This window comes from Andrena cerasifolii, chromosome 11 (assembly GCF_050908995.1).
Source record: "Andrena cerasifolii isolate SP2316 chromosome 11, iyAndCera1_principal, whole genome shotgun sequence".
Taxonomy (NCBI): domain Eukaryota; kingdom Metazoa; phylum Arthropoda; class Insecta; order Hymenoptera; family Andrenidae; genus Andrena; species Andrena cerasifolii.
In genome coordinates this window covers 8,340,868-8,358,310 of record NC_135128.1, presented here as the reverse complement: position 1 = coordinate 8,358,310, position 17,443 = coordinate 8,340,868, and the positions used below count along the sequence as shown (strand labels likewise).

Genomic DNA, 17,443 nt, shown 5'->3' with positions numbered 1-17,443 from the left:
CTCGGCGCTCGTGTCCGTCCTCGAATCTCCGTCAAGTAGATGAAACCGGGACTCGTCAGACAAATTCGAACCTGCACGGGCGAGCGATATCCCCCGTTGCTACCTAGTACCTTGAACGACACTCGAGCAGGATTGTGTCCGAAGCGAACAAGCCGGCCTGCTACAAAATAATCGAGAAGCTTCTGCTTGATTTTATCCAAAATCGTAAAACAAATACGGTACTACACGGTGATCCGGAGTAGATCCGCGACACGAGCCGAGCGTTTCTTATCTATCGATTTTACGCGTTCCGAAAGTGGTTCAAAATCGTCTTGGCGTTGACAAGGCTTGTCCATCGGTAAATCATTGCCTCTACTCGGTTGGCCACGACCGGTGACATGTTCCGTAGCCCCCTATCAGGACGAGTCTATTAAATCTGCAACAGGACGGAATGTCTGCCACGGCCATTACCATTCCGCCAAGTCGTAAGTTATCTTCGCTGACAGTGGGCGCGCATAGAAATGTCTTCGGCCGTGATACCTCCTGACTTCTTCTCCTCCTCCTCCTCCTCCTCCTTCTTCTTCTCCTGGCTCTCCTTGTTTTTCCTTTGCTACATCCTCCTTCACGTTCTGCTCGGGGCCGTCTTTGGGCGCACTGTCAGCCGCGCCAGCGCCAGTATCAGTCTCTAGAATCAAAGTACTCAGCCCCTTTCGACGACCTCGTTGCGCGTCGCATTGTTAAACGTTAAATTATTAATAAACTCCGCGTTTCCCACCATCTCTATTGTGCCGCGTACTTCGAAGGCACCAGCGGCCCGTTACCGTGATACTTCGTAAGGAATTCCAGTGCATCAGGCTGGCGCATGTGTCGCAGAAGAATGTGGCACAGTGCGAATGGACCCGGAGTGCCGATCTCGCGTATCGACCGGTTCCTAAGCCAGGTACGCGCATACCGAGGTGTCGATGATGTTCCGCGTAAATCTGTCGCATGAAAAGTAGCCGGGACAGCCTCGCAGCGCTCGTATTTCATGCTCCGCTCGATAACGTTTGAGAAGCGCATAAAGGGACTGGAGGTGCGTTACTCTTGCACGCCGAAGGTCGCCACTTGGCATTCAACGATCTCCGCGAGCCTATCAGGGGTTCGAATTCGAAGTGGCGGTGGACGGGCGGCGGTGTAACCGATTCGTATAAAATTTGCATCGCATTCCAGGCAGCCCTTGGCACTGGCCAGTAATAGCGGTCGTGCATCGTAGGCAGATCTTTGAGAAGATTTCAGCTCGGCACCTTCGCGAAACTCGCGGACACGAACGTAAAGAAGAGTAGAGGAGAGGCGAGGCAGGGGCCGGACGGCGTGGAAGAGGGCCACGAAGGCACGAGAGGGGGAGAAGGCAGATGCAAAAGGAGAAGAATAAGAAGACCAGCAGCCCTTCGTCCCGTCTCCCTTTTCGAGTCCTTCCAATTCTCTCGTGGCCATAAAGGTTTTGTTGCAAGCCGGATCGCCGAGCCGAGTCGAACGGTAAATCAAGATGGTTGCTTTACGTAATGGAGTTGCACCGGCCACATCTTAATTAGGAAAAATCTGGAAGCACATCCGTTTCCAGCTCGGCGATCCTAGGTGGAGTTAAGGCGGCCATTGCATTCTCATTAACCGTCCCGCTTTTGAATGCAGCCTATACACCGCACGGCGAGTCGCTCGTTACACTATTTATCTTGGGCCTCTGTTTCGCGGAAAGCGGGCTTGTGTTCGTGATAATACGGCCGCGCGGCCTCCCCTATCCGTGCACGGATCTATCGGGCAGCTTTTCAATATGCGTGCCTTATAAATACGCTATTAAACGCTATTCACCTGACGCCGGGCTTTTTACCATGCACGGCCAGGCGAGCGCGGGAAAGATGCGCGTTTTATTAATAATTAAAACACCGTTACAGCCGAGAGACCTTCATCCCGCTACGGCGTTATCGCGAAATCGACGTGGGAAACCAAGTTATGTAGATTACATTTTACGGGGCAGCCGTCGATGGCTAAACGGCCAGACGTCCACCTCGCTCGAACATCCCTCCACCTCTGCCGCGTACGAGTTAATCGTCTGTAATTAATGGGAGCGACATTTAAGAACGGATACACCGAATGCTCTCCGCACGCTCGGATTCGAGCGAGATTCTATCGACGTGTGATATAAGACGCATGATTGAACAAACACCACCAGCGGAGGCAAGCGTGGATCGTTCGGCCTTGCAATCCAGATCCATCGATTGTGTCTCGCGCTGGAAATGCTCGCGACTTTCGCCGTTCCCTTTTTCGCAGCTACACGCGACCGCGGGGCAGCTCTAACAGGGGGCGAAAGAAATAGAATTTCGAGGGGAGCAAGGTGCTCGCGTCGCGTGAGCCTCTGTCTTCAATTTGCGCACCTTAGAGAGGCTCGCGTGCGCCAAAGCCACGAGACCTAATAAACCCCTGTCACTCGTACCGGCGATAAATTCACGTTTATGAGCGCGACGGGCCGCGACGATCGTTCGTTGTCGAAATTTCGCCGAGTTCCGTGGGTGACTGCTCGAGAATCGTGGCCGCTGGTTTTCACCCCGCGGGGATGCCAAGATGAACGTTGGTCCAAATTTACGTGGGATATCCGGTTACGCTTCTTAACGCCGGCTGCACGTGAAATTTAGCGATGACTTCTGAGACAAACGGCGAGGCACCGTGTCTGGAGCGTCTTCATCGCGAAGTACGGCGGCATACGTTTATCATCGCGCTTAACCTTTACGCCGCCAGCTATATTCTCGCGCAGGCCATTAATTGTTTAGAAACGTTCCCGAGAAAAATCATCGAGCTGAATGACTTCGTCAACGAGTACATGCCGGAGTCCGTGAGAAACAGCAAGTACAATGAGAGCCCTGTTGGAAGGAAGGCTAGGTGTCAGTCGACGCTCTCGACCGCCAGAAATTGCGACCTGGCCAGCGTCTCGGACTATGGCGGTAATTAATAAGGAATATGGACATCGCCAGGGTGCGTCAATTATCTGGAGTTTCCGCAATCGGTTCGATCCCTCCAGTTTCTAGTTACTACTCTCTGTCGATGTGTGATCGCAGTCAATCGCGACACGGAGTCTGCAAGAGACGGTACTACCGATCGCGAGGCATAACTGGGTGCAACATACGTCGGAGGCCTGGACCCCTTGGACAACTTTTAGCGTTTATAGTCAGCAGTCTAGCCACTTGCACGAAGAAGATCGTTATTGCTCCCTCGAAATACATCATCGACAACATCATCTCCTCGTTCCTGCAACGGTAAGACCCATCGCCATCCCCGAGGGTATATAACACAGTTCGACAGCCATCTGGACTTGTCACATGCAATAACCCTTTCTTATAGGGTTCTTATAGGCGCTGAAAACGAATCCGCAAGCTGTTTGTCGCCAACACCCTCAGTTTTTGAGAAATTCGACTTTGAAAAATAATGCAAATACAACGATATAAGTTATTAGTGCGTTAAGAACATTTAAATTGTTTAAAGAATGATCAAAGGGAAAAGAACACCCGAAATGCACCCATTTTTGCAGATATCTTTCAATTTATTTCCAAAACTAAGGGTCTAGGAGAAAATCTGACTACTCCACGCGATGCAGCAGACATTTTTCCTTCGGAAAGCATCAACAGAAGTGGTAAGTCACGTTTTGTTTTCAATACAGAAGCGAAATAGTTTGGCAAAACGTGCGCCGTCGACAGTGGTAGTCACGCGCGTTATGCGATTCTGTGAGCGGCAGTGGATCGCGCGCCGCCGTTGACTACCACTGTCGACGGCGCACGTTTTGCCAAACTATTTCGCTTCTGTATTGAAAACGAAACGTGACTTACCACTTCTGTTCATGCTTTCCGAAGGAAAAATGTCTGCTGCATCGCGTGGAGCAGTCAGATTTTCTCCTAGACCCTTAGTTTTGGAAATAAATTGAAAGATATCTGAAAAAATGGGTGCATTTCGGGTGTTCTTTTCCCTTTGATCATTCTTTAAACAATTTAAATGTTCTTAACGCACTAATAACTTATATCGTTGTATTTGCATTTTTTTTTTTCAAAACCGAATTTCTCGAAAACTGAGGATGATGGCGACAAACGGCTTGCGGATTCGTTTTCAACGCAGAAAACCCTATAAAAAAGGGCTATTGAATGTTACAAGTCCGAAAAAAGTCCAATTTTATCCAACTGTGTAATTGTCGATGGTGTTGTTCTTTGTACAAAGTCGCGAGTTGAAGAACGCACAGTGCGGTCCGTCGCCGAATTGGAACAGCTCTCTCTCGACTTACGTGACCACGCTGAAGAAGGACACCACGATCATTGGAAATCTTATCGATATCATGAGGCCGGCCACGGTGAATCTCATCACTGACACCACGATCGTAAGATTTCCCTGCCCGCTGCAATCTTCAAAACTGATATCGAAAATAAAGAACGCTCGCTCCGTTTAGCTGAAACGCTGGCTGCTGGCGGCAGCCTTAACCACGGCATCGCCATCGGTCGAACTGGCTGACGCGACTCGGAGCACAGAGACCATCGACTGTTGGGTCTACGAGCTGTTCTTTCATCTCAAGTACCTTCAAGTGAATCGCGCACGACGGACCACCGACAAAGTAATTCTTCACGGCAATCGTGGCTCTCGCGTGTCGTTAACGGTGAACGCGTTAATCTCCCTTTCGAGCCAACGCAGCCGCGACGACGATTCCCTACCCCGCATTCGATCCTGTTAACGAAACTTTCGATTACACCAGATGATAGCCGACGTGGAATCGAAGCCCAGCGACGTGATCCACGCCAACTTGTGGCACCGTTTAGTCCAGCTCCGCGACAATTACATCATACTCTACGAAACGCTGCAGAATTACGACAGGATTCAGGATCTGGAATCGGAGAAGCCCCAAGAGTAACGTCCGAGCCGCTGGTGTACATACAGTTTAAGCCGTGGAACAAACTAAAAAGACATTGCCCCCAGAGTCTCCCGGAGTTAATTCGAATCGGGGCGAAGGATTTAGACGTCGCTGCCGCGGTGTACTTTTCCAGGGAACATTAATGCAAGCTGTACAGCAGGTTTAACTCGAGTAGAAGGCCCGTCTATCGAGCCTCTCGCCCGTTTGTTTCGACACGATCGAGAGCTGACACGGCACGCTATTGTGGCTAACATTTAAACTTCGTGCCGAGGAAGGGAACGCGGACAGGCTACAGGGGGATTTTTGCATCGGCGAGATTGCACCACCCGACCCGCAGTCACCATTCGCTCCATCGCCATTTTTTTTTTCCACCGGGGTAATAGCGAGTGACCTACTTAGCCGGATAAAACGTCAAACCCTTTTTACGGTAGAGCAATGCTATCGGACAATAATATCTACGATTGCCCGATATGCTGCCGGGGCAATATCCCTCGACTCGAAATGTACGAATTTCAATCGCGGCGCGTTCAATAACTAATTTTTCCAACTGTTCGCCGAGAAGATAAAGGTCACGCGCGAAACGGGAGGAAAAGGATATTCCGACGTTCTCCGCAATGTCGTGGCAAGCTTGATCCGAGATTAGTACACGTCCTCTGATACCTCGCGTTTCTTTGACTAAAAACGCAAATGGTCGACGTGTTACGACCGTTCCAGTGGGCGATACTAGGAACAACACACTGGACACGATAGTATTATTAACCATCTACGAACGGTACGTATGCTCGACGCGTGCATTTGAGTTTCAGCGTTCTCAGAGATCGTCCGTGATTCATCGTGAACGTGAGCAGCACATGTCATATGTACACGGCTAAGGTCGATACCCCATTAAAGAGCTCATCTTCCGCGCGATCCACAGTTAATCGAGAGAACGCGGCCAAGGTGTTGGTTCATCGAAAGCCCTCTGTGGGAAACTTCTGCTAGCTATACACAACACTTTCTGCCAGATTCCGTTGACAACGCTCGAACCGTTAGCTAATATATGTATTTCCAGTGGCCGTAACGAGAGTCCCGAGCGTTTCCTTCGTTGCGGGCGAGTCTAGTCTTCCATTCCCACAATAAATGCAAGGATCTTTCTCCGGCTCGGGGGAGTGCCGGCAAGCATCTTGGGCGACCGGCGTGATCGTACAGTTACAGAACGATACCACCAAAGAGCCAGCGAGCGCTGCCTTTAGATTTCGCTGAACCGGGATACCCCGCAATGTTCAGGCGACTAATTATTCTTCCCCGCGATCGAGCTCGCGGCGATAAATGTTTTTCAGAGCAGATCCATTGGGCTTGTTTTTAAATCGCCTGTAATTAGAGGTATGTATATCAGAAATATCGATCGGCCGCGCGGTGTTTCGATTGCGACAAGAATGGATGACGAATGGGATAGCTGAATCGACACGATCGGCCTCGCAACGAGCGATCGGCAAGGGAGATCAACTTGAAGCGATTTTGCAACGGCGATAAATAAGGCTGTCCGCTGGAAATCGTGCAGATTTTCTGCGCTTGACAGGGAGACGGAAAAAAATGGAGCTTCATCCTCATGATGTCGTACAGTATCCGGAAAGGGTGATTCCAGGAACTGAACGGACTTGTGGCTGTTCGACGAGCAATATACTGGAAAACCGGTGGACACAAGGCGGAAACGCTTTTCCTCTTGCTATCCGCCAGCACATCTAGCCATAGGTAAAAGCGTTAAACGAGTATACCGACCCCAACTAACCTATGATCTTGGTTGATAGTTGATCGCGAGTTAAGCCCTGCTCCATCCATAACAGCCTCGAACGAAATCCCCCGCGTGGCTCCGTCGTGCGAACGAACGGTAGTCACGACTCTGATTACGGGCCATGTAAAACACCGGGGAACCGCAACCAGGAGGGGGAAAAATAGGCACAGGTAAGAGGGAGGGCCAGCCAGGGAACGAGAAAACTCGATACCACGGGGGACCAGGGATCGGCAAGGTTTCACTCGAATAACAGGCAACGGATGAAAACGACGCTTGGTGAATTCTGGGTCTCGAAATCTTACGCTGGATAAATCAGAAATTGTGATACTTTAAACACGAAGAATATAGAGAGAAGTTGCAAACGTAACGAATTTGATGAATTCACAGACTTAAATCCTAGGTAGCCTGGAGCGTTCCTAAGTTCAAGGAGGAGCGGAGATCGTGGTCGTAAGATCATAGACGAGACTGCCGAGATCCAGGGGGAACCGTTAGAGTTAACGATGAGTTCGCTTTCCTACCTCCTCGCGATCTTTACGCCTCGCAATTCCACCGAGTGGGTACGACCGCGGTATACAACGGTAGCGCGTGGAGGCGGTTAACAAGACGAACGATCCGCGCGGAAGACAACAACAGAGAGAACATGATCGTATAATTCGTTCTGGATTTCGCAGCGCCCGGTAAAATCCAGCACAGTTTCCTCTCGCCCGCGAAAAATCACGCCGAGCACTCGAAGCGTTGTAAGCCCCTATCAGCGGCAGAAAATCTACGGGGAAAAGCTACCAGCGATCGTTCCCTTCGTTATAACGCGAACTTCCAACGCCGACGTACATATTCCCTTTTAAGATTTACGACACACGAGGTGGAAAGGAGTGCGCGATAAACCTGGGGAAAAATAAAAGCCGACGATCGCGATGTGGTTCGTTCGGAAACGGCAAATTGTAGAGTCGGAGATAAATCTCGGCGGGATTTCACACCCCCCAGGCACGCCCGTGCGATGAAAGCACGGAGCCCTCGTTGTTCTCGAAAATCAAGCCTTCCTTCTGCTGTTCATCGTTCGCAAAACGACGACGTTTTCGCGAATGTGCATTATCACGCGCGCAGGTAACTCTGAAAGGCAATCGGGGGCTGGTGTACCGTGATAATCGAAATCAACCGCAGATTGGAACAGTTACAACCGCATTTGGATCACCGGGGTACCGAATCGAACCGTTCGTCGATTAACGGACAGGATAAAATGCAGGTCGACCTCGTTTTACGTTTTGCATCCGCGAATACAGCGAAGGAGCCCCCGTGCATACGTGCACGGTCCCGTGCGCACAGCGTGCTGTCGTTTCGCGAATGGCAGGCGTAACTGGAGGCCAACAATGCTCCCTTACATCGTGGCTCAGGCACGGTAGAAAGGAAAATGATTTTATAATAATCATCGAGGCGCGCTGTATCCGTCTTCTACCCGTATAGCGAAGCAGAGTCGTGGGTGTGTTCTGCGGGCACGTTGCACGGGAACAATGTGACATTATGGTAAATGACTGAGAGCATTGTCGTCGAGGAACGCTCGCCGTGTACTGTTACGTTTCACCTAACCCGGTGACCCCCTCGAATCTTTCCGAGCAATCGAACTTTTCGCGGCGCCGAGCGACGATCCCGGGCCTACCGAATTTCCACGCCAGACAATGGGACGTGGCAAAAGGAAACTCTTCCCGGCGACGCACTTTCTAATAAGGCGGTGCACGTTTACGGGGACCCGAGCTTCTTTCCCCGCGGAATAATTTATAATCCAGGAAAACACGAAGCGCGGATGGATCTCGAGTTTCAGCTGCACGTCTAACCGCACTCGCGTGTCTTCATCTGCCGCGCTCTACGCAAGAGCGGTCACCCAGAGATCCGTATGCGTTGTCCTCGGCGCGCATACAGCGCTCCAATCCGATCCGCGAAAATATGAATCGGAGAGGCAACGATCGACGAACCGACGACGCGTCTGCTTACGTAACACACTTTTATTGTGCAATTAATTTCCCCAGCGTAAGTATCGTTATCACTGCCGGCATAAGATCCTCCGACCTGGAAGCTCCGCGTTATCGCCGCGAACCGTAACAGGATCTTATCCCCCGGATCGAACGATCCCTGGCGGTCTTAATGCATCCTGTATGGACTCGTGTCGTGGTGGTCTTCTCAGATAAATACACTCTCGTACGTGCTTGATCTTTTCCAATATTTTTGTTTCATCTACCATCAGCATTATAGTATATCTCTCCCGAAGTAGATCTAACACGCGATAACGAGGAAATGAATACGAAATCCTGGATATTTACTGTCTTCTGCTCACGTTCAGACACGTGCCTCTGCTCCGAGGTGCGATCCGCGTGTTTCCTGGGCGCGTGGGTTCCCTCGACTTTTCCTCGTTACTCGCGCGTAAAAATGTATCGCAGCCATAAAGTCAACGGCCGTTTAACAAGCGGCCGTACAAATAACATGTAAATCATGCTGCGAGCGGCGCGGTTAATAACCAACGAGCGGAATGCTTATCGCTCCGCGAGCGTTGCTTCTATCACGATTAGACATTACTATCGCCGTGATTATTATTATCTCTGTCATTACAGCGGGCCTCGGAGGCTATCAAAAAGTTGATGAAGGTAGCCGTGCGGTAAGCCGCAGAGTACCGTGCACTCGGACTCATTGACAACGTGTATCGGTAGTCGTAACGCGATGCGATGCAATCCGAAGTCACCGGAGCGACGTGTCGCAACTCTAATCGCAGAAAATCTTTCGGACCGTGCACTTTTGTCGGGTACCGGCCGGCGAAAATTAGTTTACCCGGGCACGGATACCTGAACGTACCGATTCGATTAGTGCCGCGCGGATATCATTGGTTGCGCCTGAAAATATCCGTCGTATTTTATCCGCCGCGTTGCCCAACAAATCGCTCGATTGACAGTAATTGTTGTCCTCGGTAATACAACACCGCGGCGTATCGACGCAGGGATTATACATACCGTTACAGAGACCTCATTAGCGTGGCTGATCTATAGCCGTGGAAGGATAACGGTGGAAAACGTCCGCGTCGTGAAACGCAACACTTTCCACGTTACCGGGGGAACGTGTTGCGCAACCGCAGGTGTACATTTCGCTAAATGTTCGTAGAAAACCGAGCTATCTCGCGGTCACGCGATCACTTTTATATTCGTCCTGCAAAATCCGCTTCCTGATTCTCTAAGGGGGGCCCTCTACTGACCGAGAATCGCAAGGGGGTAATTTGTGCGCCGCGGAAAATCACCGACAAACCTATGCTTCTCGTGTATTAAGCAAGGAAAGGAAAGTTGCTCGGATTCCGTTCGATTTTGACGAAAGCGAAGCGCGCCAGCTTCCGTCGATACCGAGGGAACCAGGCCCAATTAGATGTTAAGTAGGAGTTTCATAGATTCATAGAACATTCTGCAGCTCTCAAACCTCTCAGCGATAGCCAAATAAAATAACAAACTGATTTGTTTAGTGGTGGAACTTCTGCGAACCAGAATCCACAAGCTTTACCTTGATGGGAGGTCTCAAGTCACTCAAGAGTCTTTCTTCGACAGAACTATAGAATGATCGCGGTATTGTTCGTATTTAACATTCGAAACCGCACATTTACAGTTGCCCACATATCTTGCACATTATGCAGAGATCTTGCTCGATCTTCCTAAGATAAGCGCGTGTGAATCCCTGCCGCGATATAAGGAACAGTCCGAAGGAATACGCGATTATGCAAAATTGGTATTCGCGGTGGGGTTCCGTGTGTTGATATTAAATTACGCGAGACCCTCGCGTAAGAACACCCGCGACTGTCGCAGTTTATAATTATTCTCCAATATTTTTATCGTACCGAGCAAGGAGCCTATTAAAAGACGTTAATCGTTCCTAGAACGAATGTTACACAATGGATCCTTGGGATCGCAATGCGCTTATTATTTCATCTTTAGCGTCCAACGCTTGTTTACAATATCAGCATTGCAAATGCAGAATGCATTCCACAGCGGAGTGCTTTATACGGGCATAGTCGCGGTGGCTTCTATCGTGTAACATTCGATTTTCTCGTTTCGCGAGAAATTCATCTCGCGCCGGCGATTATAAGAGCACGGTGAACGGCGAGCGATACATTTAAATTAATCACGGGGCGATGGTACGCGTTCCGTTTAAAGATTCATGGCGTCGCAGATAAACGCGAAACCGATGTACGCTCCTATCGGGCGCCTTGTATTGCTTAAGTAGAGATCGATTATCCTCTCCAGCGAATAATTTAATTAACGTTCGTCGGTTTCCCAAGTGAGGCTTGCAAGAGGAGGACGAAAACCGTTAAAAACCGGCGTCCCTCGCTGACAATAATTCAGTCGATGCGTCCCCGACGTTTGCATAAGCTTATTGAAAATAAATATCCGCCGCGATATAATATCGAGGATCGTGCACGTCTTAATCGCTCGCTCGTCGAACGTCTAATAGAGTTATATACAAGGTGGAACAACCGGTCTTGGACACGGTAATAGAATATCGAAAGCCGAAGACGAAACAGAAGATTCTTGCATAAATCATTTGTTAAGCGCATCTATAAACGTTTCAGAAGCCATTCTCGCGACACCGGATCGCTTAGATATTCTCGAACGTCGTGGTCCACGGAAGGCTATGAAAATTCTAACTGGTGGAAACGTTCGCTCTGGAACCAATAACTGGACTCGTTGCTTTTTTCCACCCTACTGCTCGAGACGGGACTGCGCTGCCCGACTTTGGAGCGCAGTTTAATGCCGCGAAACGGACCCGTTTATTTACGAGTAGGTGTTCTAGGACGATGGACTCTGCGAGGCGATGGCAGGACAGGAATATGTATAACTGGATACGAGCGGCTCGAACGGCACGCATAGCTCACCCCCTCAGCCCTCTCGGGTATCGCGAAGTTCAAGGATGCCTCGGAGGTCTAGGTTCACCAGAGACAGCCTACCGCACAGCTGCACGAACGAGAGCCGTGCAGAGATTCTCCTCTTTCAGCTGCGCTCGCGTATCTGAGAGGATTCGAGCAGCGATGCCTCGAGCAGATACGAACATTGTTTCAAAAGTGCGTAGTGTACATCGCCCCGCTACGAGCACACGGCGAAGCGATGAGATGCGTTTCAGCGAAGGCAAGGCCGTGGTAGGAATCCTTTGCCTGGATGTTGCCGGGACTTTTCTACGATCCTGGCATTATATTGGCAACGTACGACGCTCGTCCTCTCACCCCTGGCGGTCGTCAAGTTCAAGGATGCCTTGGGAGACTAGCGCATCATTGAGCCGTGCCGCGGATGCGCGAGCTGTAAGGGAAGGTGGTTCTCTTTTCCCTTTTCATCGACCACCGTGCGCAAAATTCAACGTGAAGTGGAAGATAATTACTGAGCTCGGGCGTAAGTGATGCGAGGATGTACCGATCACTTTAATTATATCTTCCACGTCGCTGTGAAAGCCCTGGGACTTTCTATACCTGGAACGTTACACTTCTCTTTCATTCTTCTACGTCTCAAGCATCTTTCTTGCAAACTCAGCGGCCCTACGGTTGTGTGTACAGCAACATTATCGAATCTACGAGAATTAAACTTTCGTACGATTCTCCTATTCCTCTCCAGAATAGTGGTACCAAAGATACCGGCGTTAGGACCCGATAATATTTATCTGGTCGGTTTTGAACAGGCTGCTGCTCTATCTGGCTGACATGCCATTACCAGAGCATTACCTTTCACGAAGGGAAACGCAAATTTATGGTAGCATCAGCGTGCCGGTACGTATACGTACAATTACGGGTAGACTTCAACAAGGTTCGACCGAGATAGCACGAAATACTTGGCAAAAACGAGAACTCGTGCATTCCTTGACGTAAAGCGGCTGTAAATTGTTCGGGAGAACGAGACTCGAGAGTGGTTGCCAATCCATCGACTGTTGAGAAACAGTCTAACACCTGCCGCTGATCGCTCGCGAAAGATTGCCTCCGTGATTGCTGTTGCTTCGAATTAAACGCAAAGTAGGTACCTATGCGGGAGCGAAGAGTGCTCGAATTAGGAAGAACTAATTCCCTTTCTATCGTTCCCTTGAACGAGCCTCGGTAGGCACGGGGTCAATCGAAGGGACACGTTCAATTCCATCCACCGGAGCTAATCTTCAGCGTCGGTTCCCGCGAGGCGTGGCCGCGCGTTAATGACGGAACCTCGGTACCGATGCTGAACGATTTCTGTTGATTACGCGCGTAATTACGATTACCAAGATTATTGCGCGATCGTATGCGGGCTGGAATCGCGCCGGCTATGCCAGGCATCCGAGCGCGAAGCTACCGATACGCGATTTCAATTGTGAAGGTGCATTCTTCACCATTAGAGGAAGAACAGGGTGTACCCGTACAAGCGAGCAAACATCGCTTGGCAAACCACCAAGGAACGCGAAACTCCAAATTTAGACGCATTCCGCGGTATTATTAGAGGCAGAACAAGACCAGGATAGTCTGTGCGTATAGCAGAATCCTGTTAACCGTCCCAGTGATTGCAACCAGGAAATTGTACGTGCAACAAATCGCACCGAGGGGGAAGGGTTCATTGCACCTGTCCGAAGAATGTCACACCTGACAACGCGAATCCCTGATAGACGAAAGATTGCCTGTCCGCAGAGACGAGCGTCGAATCCGCAACGTACACCCGAGGGGAATAACGAAACCACACGCGCGGTCACCAGCCACGCGACACTGGAATTTTTATCGGGATGATGGCTATTTATTCGCGCGAGTTGCTCGCATGCAGTGACTTCTCATTCCCGTCATTCTCGCTCTAGGACAGAACGAGATCGACGCGCCGGACGATGCAAAGGGAGGCATGATTTTCCAAGCAACGGGAAACGCTCGCGGATGTTAATCTCGGAGGAATGGTATCTCGTTACCACGGCGCCGTAAACAACTCGACCTCGTTGCAATCCCGACGCATGAACTACGCCTTTGCCCTTAAGGGCTCCCGGCAACAATGCTCTCGCCTTTGCCTGAACAGGATCTCCGCGGAGGATCGCACAGGCGCCAATGGCAATGATGTAGGTGGATCTGAATGCGCCATAGGAAGAGGGAGGTAAATAGTGAAAGGGGAAAAGAGAGGAAACTAGCGGAGGATCAGCGAGAGGCTAGGCGCGCAAAGTCACTGCACTCCTGTGCCCCGTTGCGCGCCGCTGCGAGCTGCCCGCGCGGGCAGGCGAGCGAGCAGCCGTATTGCAGCCGGTTTGCCGGCTCTCGAGGTATTTTTCATTGACAATGAGAGAAAATAGGATCCACCCAGCTCCGCTAATACCGGCGGGAGGGGTAAAAAGTTCGCTCGAACTATTATTAGAAGCGTACTTAAATAAGATTACGTGGATTGTAGGGACAGGTATGCGCGCTGACGGCGGGCTATCCTCCGCCGTGCTATGCAACCGCTCGGCAGATAACTCTACGAGTAACGCCGTAACGAATCGCCTTAATATCGCCTCAAACCACGCCAATAACCGGCCCGCGCGCGGTCCATCGATTTCTCCGTCGATGCACGATTCGGATTCGATGTCGCGAGTATAACAGAGGAAAAAGCCCTAGCTTATGGTGTCTCTCCTTGTTTTCATTCAACTGATAACAACTTTTGAGTGATAACGAGGAAAAGTGTGCAGTGCAAAGATGAGGGAAGTGTAACTGGAATTTGAATGGCGGGATGGCATAGTGGTTCGGCTGATGCAGCGTTGGAACGAAGTAGGGAGAATCTCGAGCGTTGGGAAATATTTACTTTCAGCTGGCAGAAATCGGTATAATACGTTATGGAGGAACAAGTTTCCCGATGCCAGGCGAAAGTACGTTGCTCTGCACCCTATCCTGTGGATCGAAACACCGTAAGCTCTTTCTCTCTCTCTCTCTATCTCCCTCTCTCTCGCCACGATATTCCCGTGTATCTAGCCTCGAGTGCTTCTTCGAACGCGGAAGCTCGTTGCGGGGGAGTGCACATGCAGGATCGCGTCGTAAGGCCGGTCGACCGCTCGGCCTCCTCGGAAGGTCGTGCCATTCAGCGGCCGTTCACCCGTCATCCCTTTCTTTTTCCCTTCTTCCCTGTCTTCTTTTTCCTACCTGTCCCAGGTATAGCCGATACCCGCCATTCTTACTACGTAACAAACGTCCCCTCCAAGCACAGTCCGCTCGGGCGAGCTTGCGCCGAAACTATCGCGCGCGGAGCACATCCTGCGCCGCCGCCCTTCGCCCGACCCAATAGGATCGCGTTGGATGCAAAAGCCAGTAGAATAGGGAACATATACGGCGATGATAAAGGAAAGGTGCAAGGGACACACCGCGATAGGGAACTATCTCATAGACGATTCGAACGCAACGTATACGTGGGGGCAAGATAGGTACATTTACAATAGCTGTCAGCTGATACGATTAGCGTCTTAACGCTTTCATACTCGGTATATCAGCAAATGGACTTAGCTCGGCCGTTCACCTCCCGTCCATTTGTCCTCCTGCATCCCCCGTATCATCCTAACGCATCCTCATAACCGGTCCTCGGAACGCGCTCGCCATCCAGGAGAGCGTCTAGGATGACGAATTCACGGAGATGAGAAGTTAATCGTCGCCGCTAATGAATTCGTGTCCCCGCGACGTTAAACGGCCTACTGCGTCCCTATTCCCCATTATCCGTGAGAGGGGTATCGATGGCGAAATAAACGACATGGAAACACGAGGCTAATGACGAGAGCGTACCGGCCAGAGGAATCCGTTTAGTAGATTTTCTCACGGGACTGCCGCGGTAGCGAGGCGAGTTCCTCCTTGACGTTCTAGTACATCGCGGAGCGATTTCTCTTCTTAATCGCGACCGCGTGTCCTCCAGTACTCGTCCTTGGGCTAAGGAACGCGCGCGTTCGATACTGCGCAATCCATGATAACCTCTTTGATTAGAAGAATTCAACAAGAAAGAGCCAGACGGCGCCAGCCGCGGTTAAGAAAAAGCGGTCGTGTGAGGCGTTCTAATGCTCGAATACCGAGCCACCTTATGTATTTCTAGACGGTAGAACCGTTCGTCGATCGATGTTGACAGTTAGACGAAGGCGTACGCGCGCTGGATCGCCGAGGCGATGAAAAGGGTTCGCCGCCGCGTAGTGAGACGTAAAAATCGTCGATCTTCGTCACGGGAATATGGACGTGGAAAATGTGTATGCTGGGATGGCGATCGGAGGCTAGCCAGGATTTGCAAACGAACGTCTACGGGTCGCTTTAAAGCAGTGCTCTCCAACCGGTACCGGTCCGCGAAAAGATTAAATTAAATTGTAATTTTATACTATTAGATTTAATAAATAAAAAACTATCTACGATATTTCTCCTATTTTCGCCGGCCCGCGGGTGTAAAAAGGTTGAAGAACGCTGGTTTAAGGAACAACAACCTGATCGCCGTCGCGCTCGCGGTCAGCAGTTTCTATGAAACCATTTAACGTCGATTCGCTGTCATTACCGGGGCGATTATATTTTTAACGTTCGAAAAGCCGTTAACGCCGGCGTAATTAAAGCAATTATCGATGGACGCCACGCTTCTGGCCTCAGACGAACGGAGATCTCGCCAAGGCAAGAGGACGCGCGGGTTGGTATCGCATCGCCACTGTTATGTCGTGAGAAACTATGCGATTAATTTCCTGCCCCGCGAGTTACCGGCGCTACCAACGTATAAGTTGCAGTGGCAAGAACGTCCAGGCTCTAAGGACGATGTTCTACAGAAGACCAGTCAAAAGCAGCATCCGGTCTGCGATCTTCCGTCAAACGCATGCCGCAGGATCAAATGGCATTAGCATTCGACAGTGCACAATTTCTTGATCGCCTTAACACACATTGCAGAGAGTCTTGCGCGGAGACGCAATTGCGAAAAACAAATGCAGGGTAAACCGAAGCGAGCGGGTATTCAGCAACTTTGTTCGTCAGGTTTATTACTGTACACGCGTCGATGTCGCATTGAAATTTATCGTAACCGTCGGGGCGATCCTCGATCGTTCATATTATCAAGGCCGACCAGTGCGTTCACGGCAAAAAGATGGATCGTCGCTCGAAACTATTTAAGCCGTGCATTAGTCACGATCGATGTCTCATTAAAAGCGTCGAGTTACGTTTCGCGTCGACGCATAAACGTGACGAAACGCGACAAAAAGATCAGGCATTTGCTTCGCAACCGAGCTCGATAATTGCACGCACGGCGATTAACCATGTGGACCAAACAAATTCACACACGAGTACAATTCATCCAGTGCGTGCTAATTGTAAGTAACTTCCGTTCGATCTAGACAGTTCATAATGTTGAATATCAAATCAGTTTTTAGTTCTAATGTGTGAACATTAATGCTTGAAATGTAATCTAAGAATAATGCAGAAATAAAGAAATTGAAAATACTGCAAATCTCGTTTTAATTCATTTTAATTCTAATCAATGGTATCGTTTTGAACGTGTTCTATTCTGAATCGATATACATGCATTAGAGGAAAATGTTTAAAGGGCTCCAGGGGTCCAGGCTTTGAAATCAAAAGCCACCATTAGATGTTTCCTTTACTTCATCTGTGGTATTATTATACCACTCGCGGTGGTTGAGGTTGAATCGCGTTGGAATGTAGAGAGTTTAAGACTCCCTCGGAGAGGATTTGCGATAGGCAACACCCGCGCCTCCTCCCCGTTCGCGACTTCGCGCAATAATCCCTTCTGCCAAAGAGGTGCCAGCTGCAGTTGTCCGTACATACACGTACACGTGTACGTGTATACCTCGGCTGCAGT

The 17,443-nt window shown here is 50.1% G+C and overlaps 1 protein-coding gene and 1 long non-coding RNA gene across 2 annotated transcripts; both read left to right on the top strand.

Moving 5' to 3' along the window:
* The first annotated feature begins 1,046 nt into the window (after positions 1–1,046).
* Positions 1,047–5,007, top strand: LOC143374718 (uncharacterized). The gene is made up of 5 exons (XM_076823088.1): positions 1,047–2,951; positions 3,029–3,263; positions 4,213–4,369; positions 4,439–4,600; positions 4,739–5,007. The coding sequence occupies exons 1-5, from the start codon at positions 2,648–2,650 to the stop codon at positions 4,892–4,894; spliced, it is 1,014 nt and encodes a 337-aa protein (XP_076679203.1). The 5' UTR covers positions 1,047–2,647; the 3' UTR covers positions 4,895–5,007.
* A 25-nt stretch (positions 5,008–5,032) lies between these two features.
* On the top strand, positions 5,033–15,819 carry LOC143374719 (uncharacterized). Its single transcript, XR_013086734.1, has 3 exons — positions 5,033–6,625; positions 6,682–6,835; positions 15,701–15,819. It is a non-coding gene; the product is annotated as an uncharacterized LOC143374719 (long non-coding RNA).
* Positions 15,820–17,443: the final 1,624 nt, after the last annotated feature.

What these genes read in the sequence shown, in the direction of transcription:
- LOC143374718 (XM_076823088.1), top strand. Translation starts at nt 2,648, where the DNA reads ATGACTTCTGAGACAAACGGCGAGGCACCGTGTCTGGAGCGTCTTCAT. An exon ending in ATCTCCTCGTTCCTGCAACG is followed by an intron (nt 3,264 to 4,212) that starts GTAAGACCCATC and finishes CTTTGTACAAAG; the next exon opens with TCGCGAGTTGAAGAACGCAC. An exon ending in TCATCACTGACACCACGATC is followed by an intron (nt 4,370 to 4,438) that starts GTAAGATTTCCC and finishes CGCTCCGTTTAG; the next exon opens with CTGAAACGCTGGCTGCTGGC.